General features: G+C 50.4%; 1 protein-coding gene across 1 annotated transcript; it reads left to right on the top strand.

The window, feature by feature from the left end:
* The first annotated feature begins 5,728 nt into the window (after positions 1-5,728).
* Positions 5,729-21,660, top strand: Tfap2e (transcription factor AP-2 epsilon). Its single transcript, XM_059256123.1, has 7 exons — positions 5,729-5,755; positions 6,064-6,546; positions 7,093-7,144; positions 16,107-16,329; positions 17,889-18,007; positions 18,787-18,928; positions 21,286-21,660. The coding sequence occupies exons 1-7, from the start codon at positions 5,729-5,731 to the stop codon at positions 21,566-21,568; spliced, it is 1,329 nt and encodes a 442-aa protein (XP_059112106.1). The 3' UTR covers positions 21,569-21,660.
* Positions 21,661-22,875: the final 1,215 nt, after the last annotated feature.

Here is a 22,875-nt window from a genome sequence, read left to right as displayed (position 1 = left end):
GAGGATAGCGGACTTGAGAGCTGTCAATATAGAGGTTCTTTAGAATTGTGGGAGTGACAGATTGGAGAAGTGAGAAGGGAAGGGCTATGGAGCAGGTGAGTACTGCCCATGGTCCTTGCCGAATTCCTCTCCTGGATACCAAATCCAGCAAAGCTTCAAACACAAGGCTGACTGAGTTCTGTCCTTCGTGGGGCATGGTAAGAGGGCTCTGGGCTCCACAGCAGGCAGGGGGCTAGGCTGAAACTTGCAAAACAATGCTTGCTTCTGGTGCTCCGGCTGAGAGGGTCAAGAGAGTGTTGAGCTGCAGTGGTAAGCTCCGACCACCAGATGGAGCCTCAGCATCTTGTGCCGGATTTCCCTTCCCAGGGAACATTCCCAGACTGACCCGTTAGAAGGAGGAACGTGGTTCTGTCAACAATGGAGGCCAAAAAGTTTTCTTTTCTAAAAAAAGAGGAGAAGCCGGGTGGTGGTGGTGCCTGCCTTAATCCCAACATTCAGGAAGCAGAGGCAGGCAAATCTCTGTGAGTTCGAGGCCAGCCTGGTCTACAAAGTGAGTTCCAAGACAGCCAGGGATACACAGTGAAACCCTGTCTCAGAGGGGCAGGGGGAGGGAGGGAGGCAGACAGACAGACAAAGACAGACGGCAGACAGAGAGGACAAAGGTGAGCCATGTATGTCAAATGAGAGTCCATGTATATTTGAACATACATACTCTGTGCCAATTAGTATCCTGTGTTCGTGTCTTATAAATGTATCTTTGCCTGTTGTGCCCCCCCCCCGTTTCCCCAGGGGAATTTGAATATGTAGCTCTGTGCACACCCCCAAGTCTCCATTGGACACCTGTATCTCAAAGAACAGGCTATAAGAGATTGTCACCTGCATGCTTTACAATGTGAAGAACCCTTGTCCCAGAAGCGGAAGGAACCCACTCTGAATCCCTGGTGTTGCACAGCTCTACTGATCTCCGAAGAAGCGGAAGCACATGGGAGAGAGCATGCCTCTCCCCAGAATAAATAAGCAAAACCAGTCATTGTCAGATGAGCCCCTATGTGTAGCTACCCCAGGTCATGTTCGGGTAAAAGCCCTTCCAAAGGGTCCCTTAAATAGACCAGGGAAACTGTAACTATCCATTCACTTATTTATTTAATAGGTATTTACTGGCCGCCTGACATGCACCAAGAAAAATACTAGATATACTTTTCACTTCTTTTTTTTCTTTTTTAGATTTCTTTATTGTTTTGTGTGTGCAGGGTGGGGGAGTGAGGAGGTGAGGGGATGGGGGGTGGGGAGAGTGTTCTGTCAACATGTACATCTGCACATATGGGTGCAGTGCCTGTGGAGGCCAGAAGAGGGAGTCAGATCACCTGAACTGGAGCTACAGATGTGGTGTTCCTGTCGTGTGGGTACTGGGAATGGAACATGGCTCCTCTGGAAAAGCGGCCAATGCTCTTAGCCTCTGAGCCATCTCTCCAGCCCCTCCTTTAGACTTCTTGTGAAGTGACTCACAGAGCAGGAAAGGAAAAGTAATCGCAAGTACTGGAATGCCAGCTAGTGAGTTTAGTTCCTGGAGTGGGATATGGCCATGGATCCCAGAAGCATTTTCAGAAGGGAAAGGCCATGGTCCAGGCATAAAGTGGCTGAACCGAGTTGGAAGTGAATCACAAGAGTGAGGAACATGCCAGGCGGTGGTGGCGCACGCCTTTGATCCCAGCACTCGGGAGGCAGAGCCAGGTGGATCTCTGTGAGTTCGAGGCCAGCCTGGTCTACAGAGAGAGATCCAGGATAGGCACCAAAACTACACAGTGAACCCCTGTCTCGAAAAACAAAAAACAAAACAAAACAAAACAAACAAACAAACAAACAAAAAGAGTGAGGAACTCAGGCTACTGTTAGAAGTTTGTTGCCAAGGTCTACACAGTGCAACCCGGGTCACTTTAGGGGTTTTGTATGTTTGTTTGTTTGTTTGTTTGTGATAGGGTGTCTCTGTGTAGTCCTGACTGTCCTGGAACTCACTCTGTAGACCAGGCTGGTCTTAGACTCACAGAAATCCGCCTGCCTCTGCCTCCTGAGTGCTAGGATTAAAGGCGTGTGCCAGCACCACCCAGCCACTTTAGGAATTATTAAAACAAATTGCTAGAGTCTAATGCAGAGTTGTTGATTCAGTGGATCTGAAGTAGAGTCCCCAAACTGGCATTTCAAACAGGTCCTCAAATTCATTGGTGATGATGGTGGGCATTTACAGATTATAAGTAGAAACACTCAGGCTTTGGTGTGGTGTTTCATGCCGGAATCCCAGCACTTGTGAAGCCAAGGCAGAAAGTTCATGAGTTCTAGGCTAGCCTGAGCTACATAGTGACACCCCGTCTCATAAGCAAAAACAAAACAAAACAAACAAGAAAATTGGCGAATTTTAAAGTTGAAGTATGTGATATCTTTTATGGTGCTACAGAATCCAGGACAAGCAGGTGAGGAGGGTTGGGATGGTGGAAGGGAGGTGAGCTCAGCTTCAAGTTGGATACTTTGATAGCTGAAGACATCCTAGGACCAGTGGTTCTCAACCTTCCTAATGCTGCGACCCTTTAATACAGTTCTTCAAATTGCGGTGACCTCCAACCATAAAATTATTTTTGTTCTACTTCATAACTGTAATTTTTGCTACTGTTATGAATAGTTAATGGGATTATATCTCTAGCAATCTTGGGAGACCCCTGTGAAAGGGTCCAACCCCCCCCAAAGGGTCAAGACCCACAGGTTGAGAACCGCTGTCCTAAGGGCTCATCCTATTGGCAACCGCATGTACGGTTTTGGATTTCTAATCAGATTGGAAGACTGGAGAGGACACATTTGGGGGTAACAGGAAGACAAATGGTCATTAGCCTTGGGAGGGGGATGAACTTGCTCCTGAAGAACGTAGACAGGGGGCTGATGAGATGGCTCAGCAGGTAAAGGCACTTGATACCAAGCCTGATGACCTGAGTTCAATTCCCAGAACCTACATGATAAAAAGAGAGAACTAAATCCTTCAAGTTGTCCTTTGACCTCTACATATGCACATGTGCATACACACACACACACACACACACACACACACACACACACGCACATTTAATGTAGACAGGAAGAGATAGAAACTGCCCTGAACATGGACAACAAATATTAAGAGTAGGAATGATCACTGGCATACTCCTTTAATCCCAGAACTTGGGAGGCAGAGGTAGGTGGATCTCTATGAGTTCAAGGCCAGCCTGGTCTACACAGTGAGTTCCAGGACAGGCTTCAAAAAAGCCAAAAGAAGAAGAAAAAAGGAGGAGGAGAAGGAGGAGGAGGAGGAGGTGAAAATGAAAGGAAAAATGGTCAGAGTAAGAGGAGGTAGTAGCAAGAAAGAGTGAGGGAATCCGAGCAAGCCAGAGACAGCCAGCCCATCCCAAGCCTGTTGGAAGAGCAGAGGGATTCCCCAAGTTGGGTCCAGGCATCATCCTCATCATGGTTTCTGGGCTTTTCCCACAGAAAAAGTCCACCAACTTGTGATCCATGCACTGATGTCTACCTCGGAGACTAATTTCACATGTCCCATGAGTGAGGTAGAGGGTAGAGGATGAGGGAAGCTGCCCCAGACTCACAGACACGAATAACACATACACAAGCTCCCACCAGATCTTAGCTCTGTCCTGAGGAGGAAGGCTGAGCAGCTGCCCCATCCGGCCCGCCTGTTCTCCTAGCTTCTGGCCTTGGCCTCTGGGAAGCTCTTAGGGATGAATTCTCGGTTGCTAGGTAGGCTTCAGTCTTCCCTCACAGCTCCCCACCCCTCCCCCTGCCAGGCTGAAAGAAGCCCAGTCTGAGCTCTGTACTAGTCCTGTGCATTCTGGGACACCCACGTGGAACATACATCAGGCAGGTCAACGATCTACCCTCTCCACGGTGCTGCTCTCTCAGCTTTTTCTTCTCTAGAAAGGAACGGGAGACAACGGTGACTCCTCTCCACCCTCCCTTCCTTTTCCTTGCAGCTGCAGAAACAAGAGCTTGGAGAAGAAGCCAGACTTGCCCAGAATTACACAGCCACTCAAGAGCGAGTGCAAGACAGCAAAGAATAATGATCCTGAGCACAGAGGGAGGCTGGAGAAGGGCCACCTCAGCATTGCCACAAGCCAGCTGTTTGACACCTAGGCTCTCTGTGCCTTGTCCCTCACCTGAAAATGGGGGGGGGGGGCAAGGGACTTGGTGTGTGAGGTAGCTCAGTGTTCACGTTGTGTGGTGAGCGTGCAGAGGATTATTTCTCCCCCCACCAGCCCTGTTTTTAACACTGCAAAGAAACCTTCCTTCTGCTTTTTAAATTCTCATTGTCCTCAGCATTTCCCCCACTTGCCCCTGTCTTTAATCTGATCCCCGCTTCTCAGAAGGGTTGGATTTGGGGAGAAAAGAAGAGGGATTGGAGGGAGAGATTAGGACATGCTTGACAGACAGACAGCGCCTACCATGGTAACACACTAACACGCAGACGGTCACAAGTATAATACTGAACCTCTTCCACCCAGCGTCAGCTACACACTCAACCATTCCATGTCACAGATTTACAGCCAGCCCAGGCTCCTATGACTTCAGAAACATTTTGGGCCCTTCTGAAGTGAAGCTCAAGCCATACTATGACTCTTTCTGGCCTGGTCATGTCTCCAATATTCAAGGATCCTGGCTTGGTATTGAGGGTTACCATCTCAGGAAGTCTGAAAGAAGCAGGCATCTTCAGTGTTTTTGATCCAAAGCCATGAAGGAGAGACTGTAACATAACCTCCTACACACATGCATGCTGACACAAGTGTGCACATGAACTGATAGGCTTGAGTTTGCCACTCACCAGTGTGTTTCACATTCAGCAATGGGTGGCTGCAGTAAAGACTGATACCATTTAACAGGGGAGAAAGCTGATGCCAGAAAGAGGAACGCTTTGCTCAAAGTCAAAGTCGAACACATGCATTTATTTATGCATTCATTTTAAAAGATTTGGAAGGGGGTGGCGAGATAGTTTATTGGGTTAAGGCACTGGCCATCAAGCCTCAGGCTATGAGTTCGAATCTTTGGACCCACAGGGTGGAAGAAAAGAATCGACTCCTGCAAGTTGTCCTCTGAGCTCCACAAGTGTCCCGTGGCACACATACACACTAAATAAATAAATAAATATAGTAAGCAAATGTAAATAAAAATTGCACAGACCGGAATGAACGTAGGCCCTTGCATTGCATTCCAGCCTTTGATGGCAGCTGCAAGCTTGGAGCCCAGAAGAGCTTTCACCAGAAGGGCCCGAATTCATTCACTCCTTACCCCACCGGTTCCCACCAGAGCCACGCCTCCCTTTAGGCGGCCGCTGGGGAAAAGGATGAGATAGGCCATAGCTTGTCCCTTTAATGCGCGCCCCCAGAGGCCCAGCGCGCCCCCGCCACTATAACTAGAGTGCATGGAGCGGGCTGAGCTCAGAGGGAGAAGGGCGGGCGCTGGGCACCCGCTGACCGACTTTTTTCAAGTGCGATCAGCTCCCGTCCATTCCACCTCCATGGACCCACCCTCGGGCGCCCAGCACTGAGGACCCCACACCCGCTGGTCTTCCGGCTGGGTTACACCCAGCTACCAGACGGTGATCCCCTCGGGCTGTGAGGGCTGCGGGCTTGAGTTCTTGCACTGCCGTCGGACGAGGGCTGTGTCACCGCCGCCACGCCTCGCGCCCCACACTACCCGCCCCATGCTGGTGCACACTTACTCCGCCATGGTGAGTAGTCTCGGCTCCCGGGGCACACTGAGCAGGGAGGTAGGGGAATCGAGGAGCCTGGGTGCTGAACCATCCAAACCTCTGGCCCCTGCGCCAACGAAATCGCGAGGGAAGGGTGACACAGGGCCTCTGCCAGGCCGAGAAAGTGGTGGCAGGAGCTCGAGATCCCCAAGCCTGGGACTTCTGCGCCCCGCAGGGCATTCGCCTGTGGACAGCAGCAGGACCCTTCCGAGCTGAGGGAGACCTCGCGGGGCTGGTGTCTTTTCAGCCTCTAATGGCTCTCCTAACACACGCCTCCCCTTCTGCAGGAGCGCCCCGACGGGCTGGGCGCAGCGGCTGGCGGGACCCGCCTGTCGTCTCTGCCCCAGGCAGCCTACGGACCCGCGCCGCCACTGTGCCACACGCCCGCCGCCTCTGCAGCCGCGGACTTTCAGCCTCCCTACTTCCCGCCGCCCTACCCGCAGCCGCCGCTGCCCTACGGCCAGGGCCCCGACGCCACCGCCGCCTTTCCGCACCTGGCCGCGGACCCTTACGGCGGCCTAGCGCCCCTGGCACAGCCGCAGCCCCCGCAGGCCGCCTGGGCCGCGCCCCGCCCTGCCACCCGCGCCCACGACGAGCCGCCCAGCTTGCTGGCGCCACCCGCCCGCGCTCTGGGCCTCGACCCGCGCCGGGACTACGCTGCCGCGGTGCCCCGGCTCCTGCACAGCCTGGCCGACGGCGCGCACGGCCTCGCAGATGCTCCCCTTGGTCTTCCGGGGCTAGCAGCGCCCCCCGGCCTGGAGGAACTGCAGGTGAGACTAGAAGGGACCGGGATGGGCCGGGGTGGGTAGCGATTTAGCATCCTGGCTGGAAACAAAAAATGACAAAATCAGGAGCCCGACTCTTCTCCCAGGCCGCAACTTTCCGTTTATGCCTCTGACAGGGAGTCCTTGGTTAGATACGATCTAGCCAAAAGACAGCCTCAAAATTGAGGAGGTGAGAGGTGCCTGGGTGGCAGCAACCCTCGTGGAATCACTTCTTTCTCTCCCTGCTGTGGGACTGAGCCACGGTGGGCGTCCATGCCCAGCCCCAGTCTTCCGGAGCAGCCTGGGCTGGGGTTTAGAGAGGCTCAGTAGCTGTCTATCTAAGGCAAGGAGATCATCCAGGCAGGACTGCGGCTTGGGCGCAGATGGTGCCGAGCCCAGGCGATTCCTAGTCACGCCCGTCCTCCTGGTTGCCGCCTCAGGCAGCCGGTGGTGAGCATAGGGCGGAGCAGACGTGGACTAAGGGGCAAGTCGGGCGGGCATGGGAAGCAACAGCCAACGAGGTCCAGTACGCTCATCCTCTTCTATTTGCAGGCGATAGATGACCCGGGAATGAGCCTCCTGGACCAATCCGTGATCAAGAAAGGTAAGGAATGGTGTGCAACTTCCAGGGCAGAGCCAGGCGTGATGGTGCAGGTCCCGGGCGCACAGACCCATTTTCTTCTCTCTGGCGGTGGTTTCCTGTGCGCCGCCTGGCTCAGTGGCCAAGGAACATCCTTCTCCGCCCAGGAGAAGGGCAATGGGGTTAGCTGGATGATTTTGCTCCGAAGTTTGTCGCCTGAGGTGGGCTGCACTCTCTAAGCTACAACTGCCCTGCCCTCGGAAGGGAGGGTGAGGGAGTTCTTGTGGAGCTGGAGTTGATTTGCAGAACGAGTTAAACCACTTCCCTGTTTCCTAAGAAATGGGAATGGGAGTGCTGTTCCCACAGATTTCGTTCAATGATTTCCACTTTATTGAGCTTTAACACTCTGGAGTCTGGCAAATGCTTTCTGCTCCTTTCTTCCCAGCAGAACTTCGGGGCCTTGCATCCTCCCCACCTCCCAGGGCAGGGGGGATTTTCTTTGAGTTGACGCCCCGTAAAACATTTAGAATTGGAGAAACTGCGTTGGGCTGTGTGTTCTGGGGGGTGTGTGCGTCTCTGGGCTCAGGGTTCTGTGCAGACTGTGTGTTCCTCTTCTGGGCAGCAGGGTTTCTTGGTGTGTATGTGTGTTGATGAGTGTGTGATGAGTGTGTGTTTGTGATTTGTATCTGTGTATGCTGGGGTGTATTTTCTGTGTTTGGGGTTCCCTGTGTACCTAACACATGTCCTGGAATTTGTTGTTGGTATTTGAGGCGTTCTAAGGATGTGAGGCCCTCTTTTTGATGGTTTGGTTTTGTTTTGTTTCCCTCCATATCTGTGTGTCTTTTTGTATTAGTAAAAGGCAGGGGTGTGAGACACCCCTTGGGGTGGATTTTCGGATCTGAAGACCAAGTTCTGGCCATGCCATGGAAAGGTGAGAAAGAGACAAATCAGAGAGAGACAGAGAGACTCAGGCCTTGGGCAAGCTCCATAGATTTGGGGTGGGTGCCCAAAGGAATTCAGAGGCACACAGGAGCCTGTAGTGCCGGAGGGCAGGCACACCTCCCGCAGGATTTGGCCGGAGCTGTTTTTCAAACAAGTGAATTCAAGCCCAAGCTGTTTGCCCTGCGTAAGTTCTCAGGGGAGGCTTGCGGTGCAAGTGGAGACCTTAGAAGGGGCTGGACTTCCAGGAAGTAGAGCTAGGTATGGAATTTGGGGGATGAGAGGACACACCTCCTAGAACTTGGTGAAGGGAGCTTTCAGGAATCTGGGACTGTCACCAGAAGCTGGAAATACAGGGAAGATGCTAAAGATGTACTGGCCTTTGCGGTCAGCACTTTGCTGGTTTCCTGGACAGCTCTTGTTCTGACCTGGTAGAAGGGAAAGTTGGGTCTGGAGTCTACGTAACCTGCCACTGGGCTCTTTGCCCCCAGATCCTGGCTCCCGCCTAGCTCAAGGGCAGGGAACCCAGGTTCACTGACTCCCTAGGGAGACCCAAACCCTACCTTTGGGGAAGGGGCTCCGGTATCCCCAGATAGAAGAATGTGCGGTTGGTCTGAGAGTTCCTTGTGGGTTCCTGGGGCCTGCCGGGCTGCCCAGATCCGAAAGTGCACATCCGAGAGACAATAGTGCTTACCGGTCTGTGGCTACGAGGGGTGAGCTGAAGCACCCACAGAAACTAACTCAAACTGAGTGGATCTCAGGTCACAGCCTGAGTCACATAGCAATAGTGGGAAGGAAGGGAACAGAGCCGGGGGCAACCTGCGGAAGGAGGAGCCTGATCCGTGGCGAGCGTGGCTATCTGCTGCCCAGCGGGCTACTGAAAGAGAAAAGGGGGTCAATGCCCAGGGACAGCGGGCTCCCACGGTCCCCCCCAAGAAGAGCGGCTGTGGCGAGGCGAGCGGCACTGCCGCCAGACCATGTTCCCTGGGGGAGCTTTGTAACACGAAGGGTTTTGTGTTCGTTTGTTTTCGTTTTTGCCGGGTTCTCCACGGTCAGTGCGGGACTCGGCTTTGCCGCTTGGGTGGACATCGGCGGCGGGTTAGCCCCGAATGGCTTCTGAAGACTCTGGACACTGCTTGGTGCGATGAGCGACCGCCCAAGCTCAGGGAAAGTCGGTCTTGGACCCTGAAGCGTCCGGGAGGGACGTGGAGGGAGCCTGCACCGCTAAGGTCTAGGGTCCAGCGCATGAAACCCTTGCGATCCTCCAGCTGCGGGTGCGGGGAGGCCTGGGGTGTCCATCTCATCAGTGCTGCGGGGCACTGGAGCCTGGACAGTCTCACAGCCCAATCTGAGAGGTACATCTTCGGCGGACTACAGGCACTTTTCCTGGAGGGGAGGGGCAGGGGCTTCTCCCACACCTCGACTTCTAGGTCGGGCCCATTGCAGCCACCTTGTGGGTTGTGGGTGGCCGATTATTCAGAAGAAACCGGAGGGCAAATGAGTAGCACTCCATTTTCTGCGCACAGCTGTCACCTCCAGTTTTACAATCTATGGCAGACCGCAAGAGGGGGGGGGTGGAGGGGAGATGGCGATGCTCCGCAGTATTTTCCAGCCGAGGGGCTGGGGTGTCTGTGCAGGACGTCCTAGGAGCTCACAGGAGAGGCGGCCAGCCCCTGAGGTTGGGAGACTTCCTAAAGGACAGCCATTAGTAAGGTGCTCAATGTGTGTCTGCTCAGTAAATGAGTGCTGGGTTTTGAAATCTGAGCACATTGGGACAGAGGCTAGAGAAAGGGCCCAGTTACTCCGTGGCACTAAAGCATAGGCAGCCGCATAAGCGCTTTACCTGTGAAATAAAACAGGGGAGAGGGAGGAGGCGTTGTGGAGATTTAAAATGGGGTGATGCGGAGATTAGAAATGCGCTGGAGGCCTTGTGTGGTGGAGCACACCTTTAATGCCAGCCCCTGGGAAGCAGAGGCAGTTGCTTCTCTGTGAGTTCCAGGACAGCCTGGTCTACAGAGTAAGTTCCAGAACAGGCAAGGTTGCACAGAGAAACCCTGTCTCAAAAAACAAACGAGAGAGAGAGAGAGAGAGAGAGAGAGAGAGAGAGAGAGAGAGAGAGAGAGAGAGAGAGAGAGAGAGAGAGAGAGAGAGGAGGGAGGGAGGGAGGAAGGAAGGAAGGAAGGAAGGAAGGAAGGAAGAATTGAGCTGGAGGAGATTGGTTTGATAGGAGACTTGAGATACATCTCTCTTTTCTCCCAGAAGACAGTGGCTGGTGGCCTGACTGGTCTAGGAAACCCCTCTGGGCACAGGTGGTCTAGATCTCTAGGGCTTTCCGGAATAAAGAAGGAAGTAAACAGACAGCCTTCCTCTGCTCTCTTTAGCTCTGGGGAAGATTCAGAAAGGAGAAGGGGGCCTGGGCCAGTGAGTCCATGACTCCAGAGACGGGAATGCGGCACTTGACTCTGTAATGGGGTTAAAACCTCTAGTAATCAAGACAAGTAGAATCATGTAAATTTTTTGATAATTTTGCACATGTATATAGTGAATTTTGGCCATTTTCACCCTGGCCTTTGTCCTCTCTCATCCTCCTCGAACTTTTGCTGAAACCTTTCTCAACACTCAGCCCTCCTCTTTTGTGTCTTTTTTCCCCTTTGTGACCCACTGAATTCAATTATGATTGCCGGCTTGAGCAAAGGTGTGCTGTGTTATCCGCTCCCTGCCCCAGGACCATTCACTACCCAGAGTTCTTCAGGGTGAGCTGGTGTCTCATGAGCCCCCCTCCACAAGAAGTGTCTTTTTAAAACTACTTTTTTTTTCTTTTGGTTTTGATTTTTGGCTTTTGTTTTTTGAGACAAGGTTTCTCTATGTAACAGCCCTGGCTGTCCTGGATCTCACTCTGTAGACCAGGTTGGCCTCAAACTCACAGAGATCTGCCTGCCTTTGCCTCCCAAGTGCTGGGACAAAAGGAATGTACCACTGCCTGGCCACTTTACATTTTTATTCATTTGTGTGTGTGTGTGTGTGTAGGTGGTTGTGGAGGTCAAAGGTCATTTATTTTGTGTTTGTAAGGTCAGAGGGTAACTTGTAGGGGTTGGTTCTCTCCTTCCACCCTGTGAGTTTCAGGGATCACACCCCGTCACCAGGTTTGCTGCAAGCTCCCTTCCTCAGCAAGCCGCTCACCACCCAGTGTAATAATTTTTCAAAAATAAATGCATAGAGTTGTATAATCGCTACTGCAATCCATTTGGAACACATCTGTCACCCCTCAAAGTCCCTTCATTCTTGTCTGCAGTTCTTGCCTCAAGTCTTACACAATGCCTGGTCTGCTTCTGATCCATGAATTTGCATATTCTGGACACGACCTGTGGATACATGGATATGCGGACTTTTGCATCTAGGTTCTCTTAGCAAATGTTTTCAGGCTGTCTCCACTGTGACATATGTCAGCTGCTGGGTTTGCTTGTTTGTTTGTTTGTTTGGGTTTGTGCTGCTGAGTGGTACTGTCCTATTGCTCTGAATGGCTTTCATTGTATCCTTCTTGGGAGCTGGAGAGATGGCTCAGTGGTTAAGACCTCGTGTGGATTCCAGAGTTTGATTCCCCACAGCCATCCATAGTTCCAGTTCCAGGGGATCCAAAGTCCTCTTCAGACTTCCCTGGCACCAGGCATGCATGTGGTGCACACGCTTGCACATAGGAAAAACATTTGTACACATAAATTAAAATAGTAGAGCATAGTGGCACACACCTTTGATCCCAGCACTCAGGAGGCAGAGGCAGGCAGATCTCTGCGAGTTTGAGGCCAGGCTGGTCTACAGAGTGAGTTCCAGGACAGTCAAAGCTACATAGTGAGACCTTGTCTCAAAAAACAAAATAAAACAAACAAAACAACCAAGAAGTTAAAATAATCAAACCTTCTTTTTTAGATTTATTTATTTTATGTGTATGAATGGTTTTCCTGCATGTATGTGCACCACATGCAAGCCTGGTGCCTGTGAAGGTTGTAAGAGGTGTATGGTCCCCTGGAGTTGGAGAAATGGATGGTTGTAAGCCACCTTCCTCTGCAAGAATAACAAGTGTCCCAAACCTCTCCAGCCCCTGAGGGGACTTTTATTTTTGACGAGGTGGTAGATGCTCTGAGTCAATCTGTTTGACTGTTATGAATAATGTTGCTATGGACATTCATACAGGTGCCTTCGGGTAGACACGTGCTTTTCCTGCTCTTGGGGAAATTCCTAGGAATGGAATTGATGCCCTGTGTGGTCTATTTTATTTATTTATTTATCAGGTGAGTGTGTGTGTGTGTGTGTGTGTGTGTGTGTGTGTGTGTGTGTGGTGTGTGGAAGAGCAGCCAGGCTCTTCACACTGAGCCATCTCTCCAGCCCCAAGCCCTAGATCTTTTGACAGGATTTCTGCTGTGTTGCCCAGGCTGGCCTTAAACTTTGTGTCAAACTGCCTCTCAGAGGAGACAGTTGTGTGCCCATTGTGCCTGACCATCTTTTTATTTTCTTAATTTGAGGTACAAAATTTTTTAATTTCAATGATGGCCAACTTATAATTGCTTTCTCTTATATGTTGTATTTTGGGTATTATAACTGGGAATTATTTGCCCACCTCTTCAAGGTCTTGAAAAGTTTTATCCTATATTTTCTTCTGGAAGGAATTGTAATGTTAGCATGTTTTCTAGAGGAGTCTATTGCAATCATAACTGACACTCAGTAGCCAGACAGTGTCTACTACTTGGGAAAGAGTGGAGATTTGGATGGGAGTGTCTTGTCTGACAGGTTGAGTAACTAGGAGCCCTTGTGTTATTGACCAGTGTCTTAAGACTGTGTGAATGGCTTCTGTATGAATGACGGGGATGACAACATGAATGATGCCGTGGTCAGACCACTTTGGCTTCAGGAGTCATTGTGCTGGGGTCTGTTCTGTGCATATGGGAGGCAAACAGCATGTCATGTGTAATCTCACCCTTGTTGTGTGTACCTATTCTAAGGAAATACTAGTTTTTAGTTTGTTTTTGTTTTGTTTTGTTTGAGGTAGGGTCTCAGTATGCAGCCCTAGCTGGTCTTGAACTCACAGAGATCAGCCTGCTTCTGCCTCCGATGGTTGGGATTAAAGGTGTGTGCCACTGTGCCCAGCAGGACAAACTGTTCTTGTGTAGTTAGTTTTGTAACGAATGCTAAGTGCTCCACAAAGCCTTGGTCTTTCTCCTGTCTCGCAGGGCCTGGCCTTGGGGGACACCAGCCTTTAATAATAGCTGTGTGAAAGAGAAAAACTTCTGCCTTCCAGCTCTCCTGACACCTCCTGGCTCTCTTGACACCTTCCTCTGGCTAAGAGTCATGGAGGAAGGACAGTCACATTGTCGTCGTCCCCCCCCCCCCCCGCCTTTATTTTCAACAATCATTTTGCAGTTTTATTATTTTATTTTATGTAGTGTACATTTGTGTGTGTGTGTGTGTGTGTGTGTGTGTGTGTGTGCATTTGTGTGTGGGCATGCACATGCTGGCACATCCATGCCATAGGGGCATGTGTAGAAGTCAGATGACAATTTTTGGGACCCAGTTCTTACATTCTACCTTATCGAGACTTACTGGTTTCTTTTTCCTTTGTTTGTTTTTATCAAGACAGAGTCTCACTATGTACCTCTGGCTGCCCTGGAACTCACTCTGTAGACCAGGCTGGCCTCAAACTCATGGAGCTCCACTTGTCTCTGCCTCTGGAGTGCTGGGATTAAAGGTGCGGTTTCTGCTGCTTCACAGCAGACTCCAAGTTAGCTGGTACAAGGGCTTCCAGATGATTCTTCTGGTCTCCACCTTCTAGTTATTCATAGGAGTGCTGATTTACAGATGTTTATTTATTTTGAGACAGGGTCTCACTCTGTATCACTGGCAGGCCCAGAACTCACAGAGACCCATTTGCCTGCCTCTGCTTCCAGAATGCTGGAATGAGAGGTGTGTGACCTCACCAGGCTCTCACTTTCTTCCCTTTAAAGATTCATTTTTAATTATGTGTATGAGTGTTTACCTGCTTGTGTGTACATGTACCACCTGAGTGCAGTGCCTAGAAATCCAGAAAAGGACATTGGATCCCATGGAACTGGAAAGAGGGCTGTGAGCCACCATGTGGGTGCTGGAAAATGAACCCAGGTCCTCTGCAAGAGAAGCCAGTGCTCTTAACCACTGAGCCATCATTACTTTGTTTGTTTGAGACAGGGTTTCTCTGTGCAGCCCTGGCTCTCCGGGAACTCACTCTGTAGACCAGGCTGGTCTTGAACTCAAAGCTCCACCTGCCTCTGCCTCCCAAGTGCTGGGATTAAAAGCGTGGGCCACCACCGCTCTGCCCATTGCCTTTTAATGCTGTGGCCTAAATTATGTTCTTATAGTCAGTTTTTTAGTATAGACCCTAAAAGACAAAGGAGGACCAGGCAAGAGGCAGGAAAAAAGGCAGGAGCCAGGACACCAAGGAGGGTGAAGGAGGCAAAGATAGATGAAGAATGCGACCTTTGGGAGCAGTGGCCAGAGTCCGTGACCCACTACTGCTCAGTAGATGATGTCATTCTGACCTCTGAACTTGGAATTTCTTCCTTCTATGTGGGGATATGGAGAACAGTGCTGCTCCTCGGGGCTGCCCAGGAGGAGCTTACAGGGTGTGATGGGCACTCGTTGATAGGGAGCATCATCCTATCTGGTTATGGGCTAGGATTTGATTCTCAGGGAGCTACCCAGGCACTGGCGGTTACAGGCTAGGGAGTGATCCATGTTGCAGAAAGACTCCTCTAGACTAGGGCAGGCAGACAAGAGCGAGGGCTGCCCAGAAATCCAGGCAAAACGTAAGTGTCTGCATGCTTGAGAGGAGAGCCTGCTTCTCAGGCAGGCTAAGAATGGAAGCCACAGGACATGGTCCTGTGTGGGGTGTGGCAGGCAAGAGATGACTAGGAGTATTACAGAGGTTTCCGGCTGAGTGGCAAGGTGGGGGTGGGGGTGCCAGATTGGGATTGGGTTCTCTTTAAGCTCTGTAATCTTGAGTCCTCGAACTTCTTGATATGGGGGTGCTGGGAAAGTATTCTCTGAACAGTGGGAAGGCTAAGAGCCCTGCCTTTGAGACTCTGGTCCTGGGTTTGCTGCTAGTACAGTCTACCAGCTAGATGATCTCAGGCACACTATTTCACCTTTCTGGGCCTCAGTCTCCCCACCTGTAGAGTGAGAACCAGGGTAGCCCCATCATGGATTGTCCTGAAGGTTTGAGGGCTGAGGTATAATGTGTATGAACGTAGCAGTGAGTGCTCAGTACTTCAGTGCCGAGTCCCCACTACACACAGGCCCTCTCTATCAGGGCCTCATTTCCCCGAACATTCCTTCCTCTACAGTTAAGAAGGGAGATGGAGACACCACATGGGGAACTTCCTTTCTGAGCTAAGAGTTTGGGAAATTCTCTGACTCCCTCCTTGTCCTACACGGAGAACATTTAGGAGAGGGTGTTATGGGGCATATAGACACTTATTCCCTTTCTTCTGGACCTGGCAGGGAGGGGGAGAGCTGGAGGCCTTATAGGGCCCTAATGTCCTGTTTCCAACGTGTGGGACTCCAAAATCCCCAGGAAGGGAGGGTGAGATTCATACAGAGAAGGGGACTTTGGAATCTGGGTGATTTCCCAACCCTGTCACAGTGACCCAGGAATCCCACCTCATCTTAGACTCCATTTCCTTGTGTCTGGCTTTTTCTCTGACGATGCCAACATCTGGCTGATGCCAAGTTTTAAGAGGGAACCAGCAGGGCTCTGGAAGGGGATACCAGGGCAAGAACCAGACAGCTCTGGGTTCGGTGTTGTGCCCATCAATTTACCTGGGCCTGTCACTTCCATTTCACGGTGCCTCAGTTTCTCCCTTTGTAAAGCAGGGGTTGTAGAACCCTCCTTCTGGAAAGTGTTGGAATCATTCAACATACACAGCTGGTGAGTCAGCCTGCCTGCACCACAGCTGACTGATGCCTGTCCTGTGGTCGCTGACTCAGTATCCCCACCTCTCTCTTCCTTTGCTTCTGTCCACAGTCCCCATCCCCTCCAAAGCCGGCAGCCTCTCCGCCCTCTCATTGGCCAAAGACAGCCTGGTTGGCGGCATCAGCAACCCCAGTGAGGTCTTCTGCTCTGTGCCTGGCCGCCTGTCATTGCTCAGCTCAACGTCCAAGTACAAGGTGACCGTGGGGGAGGTGCAGCGGCGACTCTCACCTCCGGAGTGCCTCAATGCCTCCCTTCTGGGGGGTGTCCTCCGAAGGTAGGAAGGCCAGCCCACAGCCCTACACAGCATCCCAGCCAAAATCTTTAGTCTCTTTAGATCTCACAGCATCAGAGAAAGGGTCAACCTCACTCCAGGCCCCAACATCATCTCCACCTCAGTTTCTCTAATAGAACAGTGCCTGGGAACTCAAGATTATACATGGTCTGGGAGGGGCAGGCTGAGGTCGCCAGCACCTCCCATGAGTTGTTGGGTCTGAGGTTGAGCAGGGGCAGAGAACGAAGTGTGGGTACGAAGAAAAAAGACTACACTAGGCAGGGTGGGCAGGGCTGGTTCTGGAAAGAGTGGTTCTTTCCTTATCGCTTCCCCACAGCAGCACAGGGCTCAGGTGTGAGTTTGCGGTGAGCAGCATGGTGGGCCGTGTTTTTCTCTCTGCATGTTCTTATGTCTGGGAAGGGGATCTGCTTCAGGGATAAGGTGTAAGGACTGCATGTGTGTGTGAGGTAGGGGATGGCCAAGGGTGCGTTTCTACCAGTGTGAGGTTCTGCATTAGTTGGGAACGTGTGGCCTACAGTGGGGCATCTGCATTCACATACGCATCTGCAGACAGTCGGTTTGTTGCTGTTTGCTTCTTCTTTTCCCTTTCTTTCTTTCTTTCTTTCTTTCTTTCTTTCTTTCTTTCTTTCTTTCTTTCTCTCTCTCTCTCTTTCTTTCTCTTTCTCTTTCTCTCTCTCTCTCTCTCTCTCTCTCTCTTCTTTCTTTCTTTTTTTTTTTCAGACAGGGTTTCTCTGTGTAGCGCTGGAACTTGCTCTGTAGACCAGGCTGGTCTTGAACTCACAGAGATGCACCTGCCTCTGCCTCCAGAGTGCTGGGATCCAAGGCGTGCGCCACCACAGCCCAGATTCTTTTTTCTTTTTCTTCACTCTTCTCTCAAACGTCTTTTCTCTAAGCAGCTCGTTGTGTGCATGTGTGTACCTCTGTGTGTATGGGGGCACATTTGTGCAGCTAGAGAAGTATCCTCTTAATCTTGATCTCTGAACATCCTGTATGGACCTGTTAAGTCCCTGGGATTGTGTGCACATCTCTGGGATCCTGATGTGCACGTGTGTCTCTGTATGTTCCTTGGTGTTCATGTCTGTGTGTCTCTAATGTTACTTATGTGTCTCCATGTTCTTGGAGACACCAATGATGGGTTAATCTGTGAATATGTAACTGACTTTGTATATAGTCCTGTCTCCTTGGTTTTGTTATTCTTGTGTCTCTGTACATAGTTTTATGTGTCCCCAGCAAATGAGCTAATGTGAGGAGGAAGGACCCTCAGATGCTACCCTGTCCTGCCCATCCTGGGCTGCCCTGCTATCGAGAGGACTGGGGAGGAAGGAAGACTCCTATGTCAGGGTGCTGCTCCTTATCCCAATCTCACAACAGAGAGGTCAGGAGGGGTTGAGATTTCCTCAGAGACCCCCAAGGACAAGGCTACATCCAAGCCTTAACAGGGGCTGGTACAGGAACAAGGAAGGTCCTTTGGAGTCACTTAGCCTGTAGGCTGCTCTCTCACCTTCATAGCTGTGTGTATGTCTCTGTCTGTGTATGTTAAGGGCAAAGTCCAAGAATGGGGGCCGGTGTCTGCGGGAACGGCTGGAGAAGATTGGGCTCAACCTGCCAGCTGGTCGTCGGAAGGCAGCCAATGTGACTCTGCTGACCTCATTGGTGGAGGGTGAGTGAGGCCTGAAGACTATGCATATGAATGTGAGGGGACATGTCGTCTGGTGAGACTTCCTAATGTAGGAGGGTAACGTTTAGTTACGTCTATGAACATTGCTATACCTGTGCATGCACTCAGTGTGTCATGTATAAAGGAGTATATGTGTGATACACGTGGACAGTCAGCCCATATGAGGATTTAACCACCCAGGCTTCAAAATATTTGAAAAAGCTGCACCTGTGCTGAACACATGAAGACATATTTTGTCATTATTACCAATAATGCATGTTGCTATTTACTTACATCTATATGGTATTAGGCATTTTAAGTCACCAAGAAACAATTTGTAACATACGGGGGATGCAAGTAGGCTTGCATGCAAACACCATGCCATTTCATATGAGAGATTTCGGTACCCACTTGTTTTGGTATCTCTGGGAAATTCTGAAACTAGTCCTTTTGATGTGTCTGTGCATATATGTGCACATGCAGTAGAGCTACTTGGGTTGTGTGTTGGGGGGAGGGTAAGTGTCCAGTATTTGGACATGGTAAGTAGGTGAGGGGGTGCATCCCTCTCCCCGGAGGTTGGTGATTCTGGATTCTAGTTTTGGGATACACACTGGTCCCAGCTACATCTCTGAGCTGAGGGTGATGGACATGAAGCTGGAACTGGGAAGTAAAACCAGAGGGGGCATCTCCAGGAGCAGGATGCTCCTTAGCCAGGGTATAAGAAGTTCAAGGCGAGGCTCTGGTCTCAGAGGTACACCTCGTAACATCTCGTCTTTCCCCAGGAGAAGCCGTGCACCTGGCTCGGGACTTTGGCTATGTTTGTGAGACAGAGTTTCCAGCCAAGGCAGCTGCTGAGTACCTATGCCGACAGCACGCTGACCCTGGAGAACTGCACAGCCGCAAGAGCATGCTGCTGGCTGCCAAGTGAGTGAGGCACTGGGCATGGCAAACATGGATGCAATGCAGACATGCATGTCAGACCTGGCTGCATCAGATACTACTTACGACTAGACACACGTTCATATAGCATCTATGGTACCATGCATGGCAGCTAGATTGCTTGTGTAAGTTCGCATGGGAACACTTGTACATGCCATTCACATGGGTATTTGTAGGTATCTTTAGGTACCGTGTTCATCACATCTAGACTTTATGAACACCCCCACAAGTTTCCAAGGACACACAAGAACACCACAAGTGAACATATCTATTGTATGCATACATTCAAAAACTGTCATACTCAGGCTTACAGCCCATGTGTGGGTGCTACACTCACCTACAATAGAGTCTGTGGCCTGACCAGCCCAGGCCTCGGCATGGGTCCACAGGGGTTACTCTGCTGTTGTGGCCTTTCTCCTGAGGTCCTCAGGCCATTCCTGACCCCTCAGCGGGCTCCACTGCCACCTCCCTCACCACCGATGGCATGATGTCACTTCAGGTCTTCTTGTCTTACCCCTGGGTCGCTAATAAAATACCCTAAGCTGGCTAGCAGTTCATGTCTCAGGGTTCTGGAGGTAGCAAGCAGCTCATGTCTCAGGGTTCTGGAGGCTGTTCAGGATCAAGCCAGTGTCTGTGTCTGGTGAGGGCCTGCTTTCTAACATACAGATAGCACTTGATGCTGCTGTGTTCTCTACGTGGTAAAGGAGCATAAAGACACTAATAGCATCAATAGCAGTGGTCCTCAACCTGTGGGTCACAACCCCATTGGGGGTTCACATATCAGATAGCCTGCATATCAGTTATTTACATCACGATTCACAACAATAGCAAACTTACAGTTATGAAGTAACTATGAAATAATTTTATGATTGGGGGTCACCACAATGTGGGAACTGTATTAAAAGGGTCATAGCATTAGGAAGGTCGAGGACTGCTGGTCTATAGGGTTCTACTCCTATGGCCTCATCACCTCCCAATGGTTCTATCTTCATATCTCAGAGAAGATTTCAAAATATAAAATCCAGAAGGCTACAAACAGTCATTTGGAAGGAAGCAGTCTCCTTGAAGGAAAAAACAAAAGACAGAGGAGAGATGGGAAGAAAGGGATGGAGGAGGTCAAGAACTCAGAACCGTCTTCTGCAGGCTGAACTCCAGATGCCTTTGAGGACCTCACAGTCTGGACCACTCAGACTTCTAGTCCAGCTGACTTTTGTGGGTTTGGCCTTCAAATCACAACTCCACCCTCCACATGGGGCTTTCCTCCTTCAGGCAGCAAAGGACCTAGACTCAGGATTACTCAATACAGAGTCCTGGAAGGCTTCTTCCTGGGGCTAGAGGAGCCTGTCCAAATGGAGTCCACTTCATTCATGAATATGAATCGGCTCTTGCATCAAGTGCTCTTGGGATCTTGGTTTGTCTAAGATGCATAGCCAGACACAAAGATGAGAGATGATGGATCTTCTGATCTGAGTCACATATATAATTCACAAAGGAATGGAAACAACCATAGGCTGGATCTGGATTCAAGTCTCATCTTAGCCACTAATCTGTCTGAAACCATAAGATGAGGATAATGGTATAGATTTGTTGGATAATGTAAAATGGCATATACAAATTAGGTTATATCATCTGTCTGAAACCATAAGATGAGGATAATGGTATAGATTTGTTGGGATGATGTAAAATGACTACAGATTAGGTCACCTATCTGTCTGGAACCATATGATGGGGCTAATGGTATAGATTTGTTGGGATGATGTGAGACGACATATACAGTGTACATGGTTGATCTGGGCATCAACATTTGCTGGTATTTTAGTTATGCAAGGCAGGTTCTGGACTGTTCTCATAATTTCACAGACAAGGGCCTGTGACGCACTGTGTTTAGGGTGAAAGAAGGGATCACAGAAAGTTTAAGGGAATAGGCAGCTGAGTTGCATTCTGTAGACAGGACATCTGAGGGAGAGAAATTAGGGTACTAGCATATGTTGTTCACAAGTGCACAGCACGGAGATGCTGAGTTAACTTCTGTGAAAGTCAGTTTCTGTTTCTGCAAAATGGTATCATTGTTACTTGTAGGTTGTCAGGAAGGTCAAACTGTTTGGATCGTATAAATAAAGAATTCCGTAAATTGCTGGGTGAAGTGGCGCACGCCTTTAAACCCAGCCTTTGGGAGGCAGAGGCAGGCAGACCTCTGTAAGTTTGAGGCCAGCCTGATCTACATAGAGTTCTAGGACAGCTGTGGCTACATAGAGAAACCCTGTCTCAAAGAGTCAGAAAGTAGGTCCTCGTCTGGGTTTAGAACCTTGTTCTTTAACCTCTGACTGTTCTCCCCCCACCAGGCAGATCTGCAAGGAGTTTGCAGACCTGATGGCTCAGGACCGCTCCCCGCTGGGCAACAGCCGCCCAGCCCTCATCCTGGAGCCCGGGGTCCAGAGCTGTTTGACACACTTCAGCCTCATCACTCACGGCTTCGGGGGCCCCGCCATCTGCGCGGCTCTCTCCGCCTTCCAGAACTACCTGCTAGAGTCACTCAAAGGACTGGACAAGATGTTTCTAAGCAGTACGGGCGGTGGGCACGGAGAGACCAAGGCCTCAGAGAAGGATGCCAAGCACCGGAAGTAACTCTCGCTCTGTAGCTAAGTGACTCCCAATGCCTGAGATGAGGCCCTGGCTGCTGCGGGTGGCCCAGAAAGAACTAAAAGGTGGGATTCCATTCAGGCCAGAGAGAGATAACATTCATGCAGCAGCCCAGAGTGGAACCTGCTTGGGTCAGGAAGGAGGTTTCTGGTAAGGCTCCGACAGGAAACTGTCATGGAAAAGTCTGGTTCATGGGTCAGAGCCCTTCCCACTGAGACGCCTGGGCGGCAGTGGGTGCCCAAAGGGGACGCCATTAACAAACCCCAGGTGCTACTGAGTAAGAGTTAGTGACCTTCACTCCAGAATTCCCTAACCCCAGAACGTGGGGACTAGCAGGAGGTCCGAGTGGGTTCATTGGATCCTTCCTGCTCTTGGAGAAGAGTGGGCGGGAGATGCCCCTGAGGAATAAAGATGGTACAGCACAAATCCCAGAACTTGAACCCAGGCTGCACACCACAGACTTGTTGCTGTCTGTCTTATTTATTTATGTACAATGTAATTAAATTTGAAAATTTGAAATTGTCCATCATGAGGTTTTTTTTGTTTTTTTTTTTTCTTTTCTTTCAAGACAAGGTTTCTCTGTGTAGTTTTGGTGCCTGTCCTGGATCTCTCTCTGTAAACCAGGCTGGCCTCGAACTCACAGAGATCCGCCTGCCTCTGCCTCCCGAGTGCTGGGATTAAAGGCGTGCGCTACCGCCCCGCCTCCTGGTGCAGCATGAGTTATTTATCTTAATGAGTTGGGGGTTCATTTTACTGACCTCTGCTCATGCCCCAGCATGCCCACCTGGGCAGTTGGAGCACTTTTTTTTTTTTTTTTTTTTTTAAAGATTTATTTATTTATTATGTATACAGCATGTATGACTGCAGGCCAGAAGAGGGCACCAGATCTCATTAAAGGTGGTTGTGAGCCACCATGTGGTTGCTGGGAATTGAACTCAGGACCTCTGGAAGAACAGTCACTGCTCTTGACCTCTGAGCCATCTCTCCAGCCCCTGGAGCACGTTTTTGTTCACAAGAAGGAAAGAAAGATACTGTTAGACAATAGGTTCTTCTGAATGTGGGCACTGATGTTAGGAGTCTACATGCCTCATCACATCAGTATGGCTATTTGTGTGTGTGCGTCAAGTGAACACAGTACACATTTATTGTGACTTGCTGGGCCTGTCTGTCCAGTCTGTCCAGCATGTTACCATGGTTGTAGGTAGACAGTCTGTGCCAGTGTCTAAACAGGGCAAGCGCTGACTCAGCCCTCACCTTCTGAAGGAGTTCACTCTTCAGACATTTTTCCTGAT

Source organism: Peromyscus eremicus, chromosome 2 (assembly GCF_949786415.1).
Source record: "Peromyscus eremicus chromosome 2, PerEre_H2_v1, whole genome shotgun sequence".
Classification (NCBI taxonomy): Eukaryota; Metazoa; Chordata; class Mammalia; order Rodentia; family Cricetidae; genus Peromyscus; species Peromyscus eremicus.
This window is presented reverse-complemented; position numbering and strand designations above follow the sequence as displayed.

What these genes read in the sequence shown, in the direction of transcription:
- Tfap2e (XM_059256123.1), top strand. Translation starts at nt 5,729, where the DNA reads ATGCTGGTGCACACTTACTCCGCCATG. An exon ending in TGCACACTTACTCCGCCATG is followed by an intron (nt 5,756 to 6,063) that starts GTGAGTAGTCTC and finishes CCCCTTCTGCAG; the next exon opens with GAGCGCCCCGACGGGCTGGG. An exon ending in CTGGGGGGTGTCCTCCGAAG is followed by an intron (nt 16,330 to 17,888) that starts GTAGGAAGGCCA and finishes GTGTATGTTAAG; the next exon opens with GGCAAAGTCCAAGAATGGGG.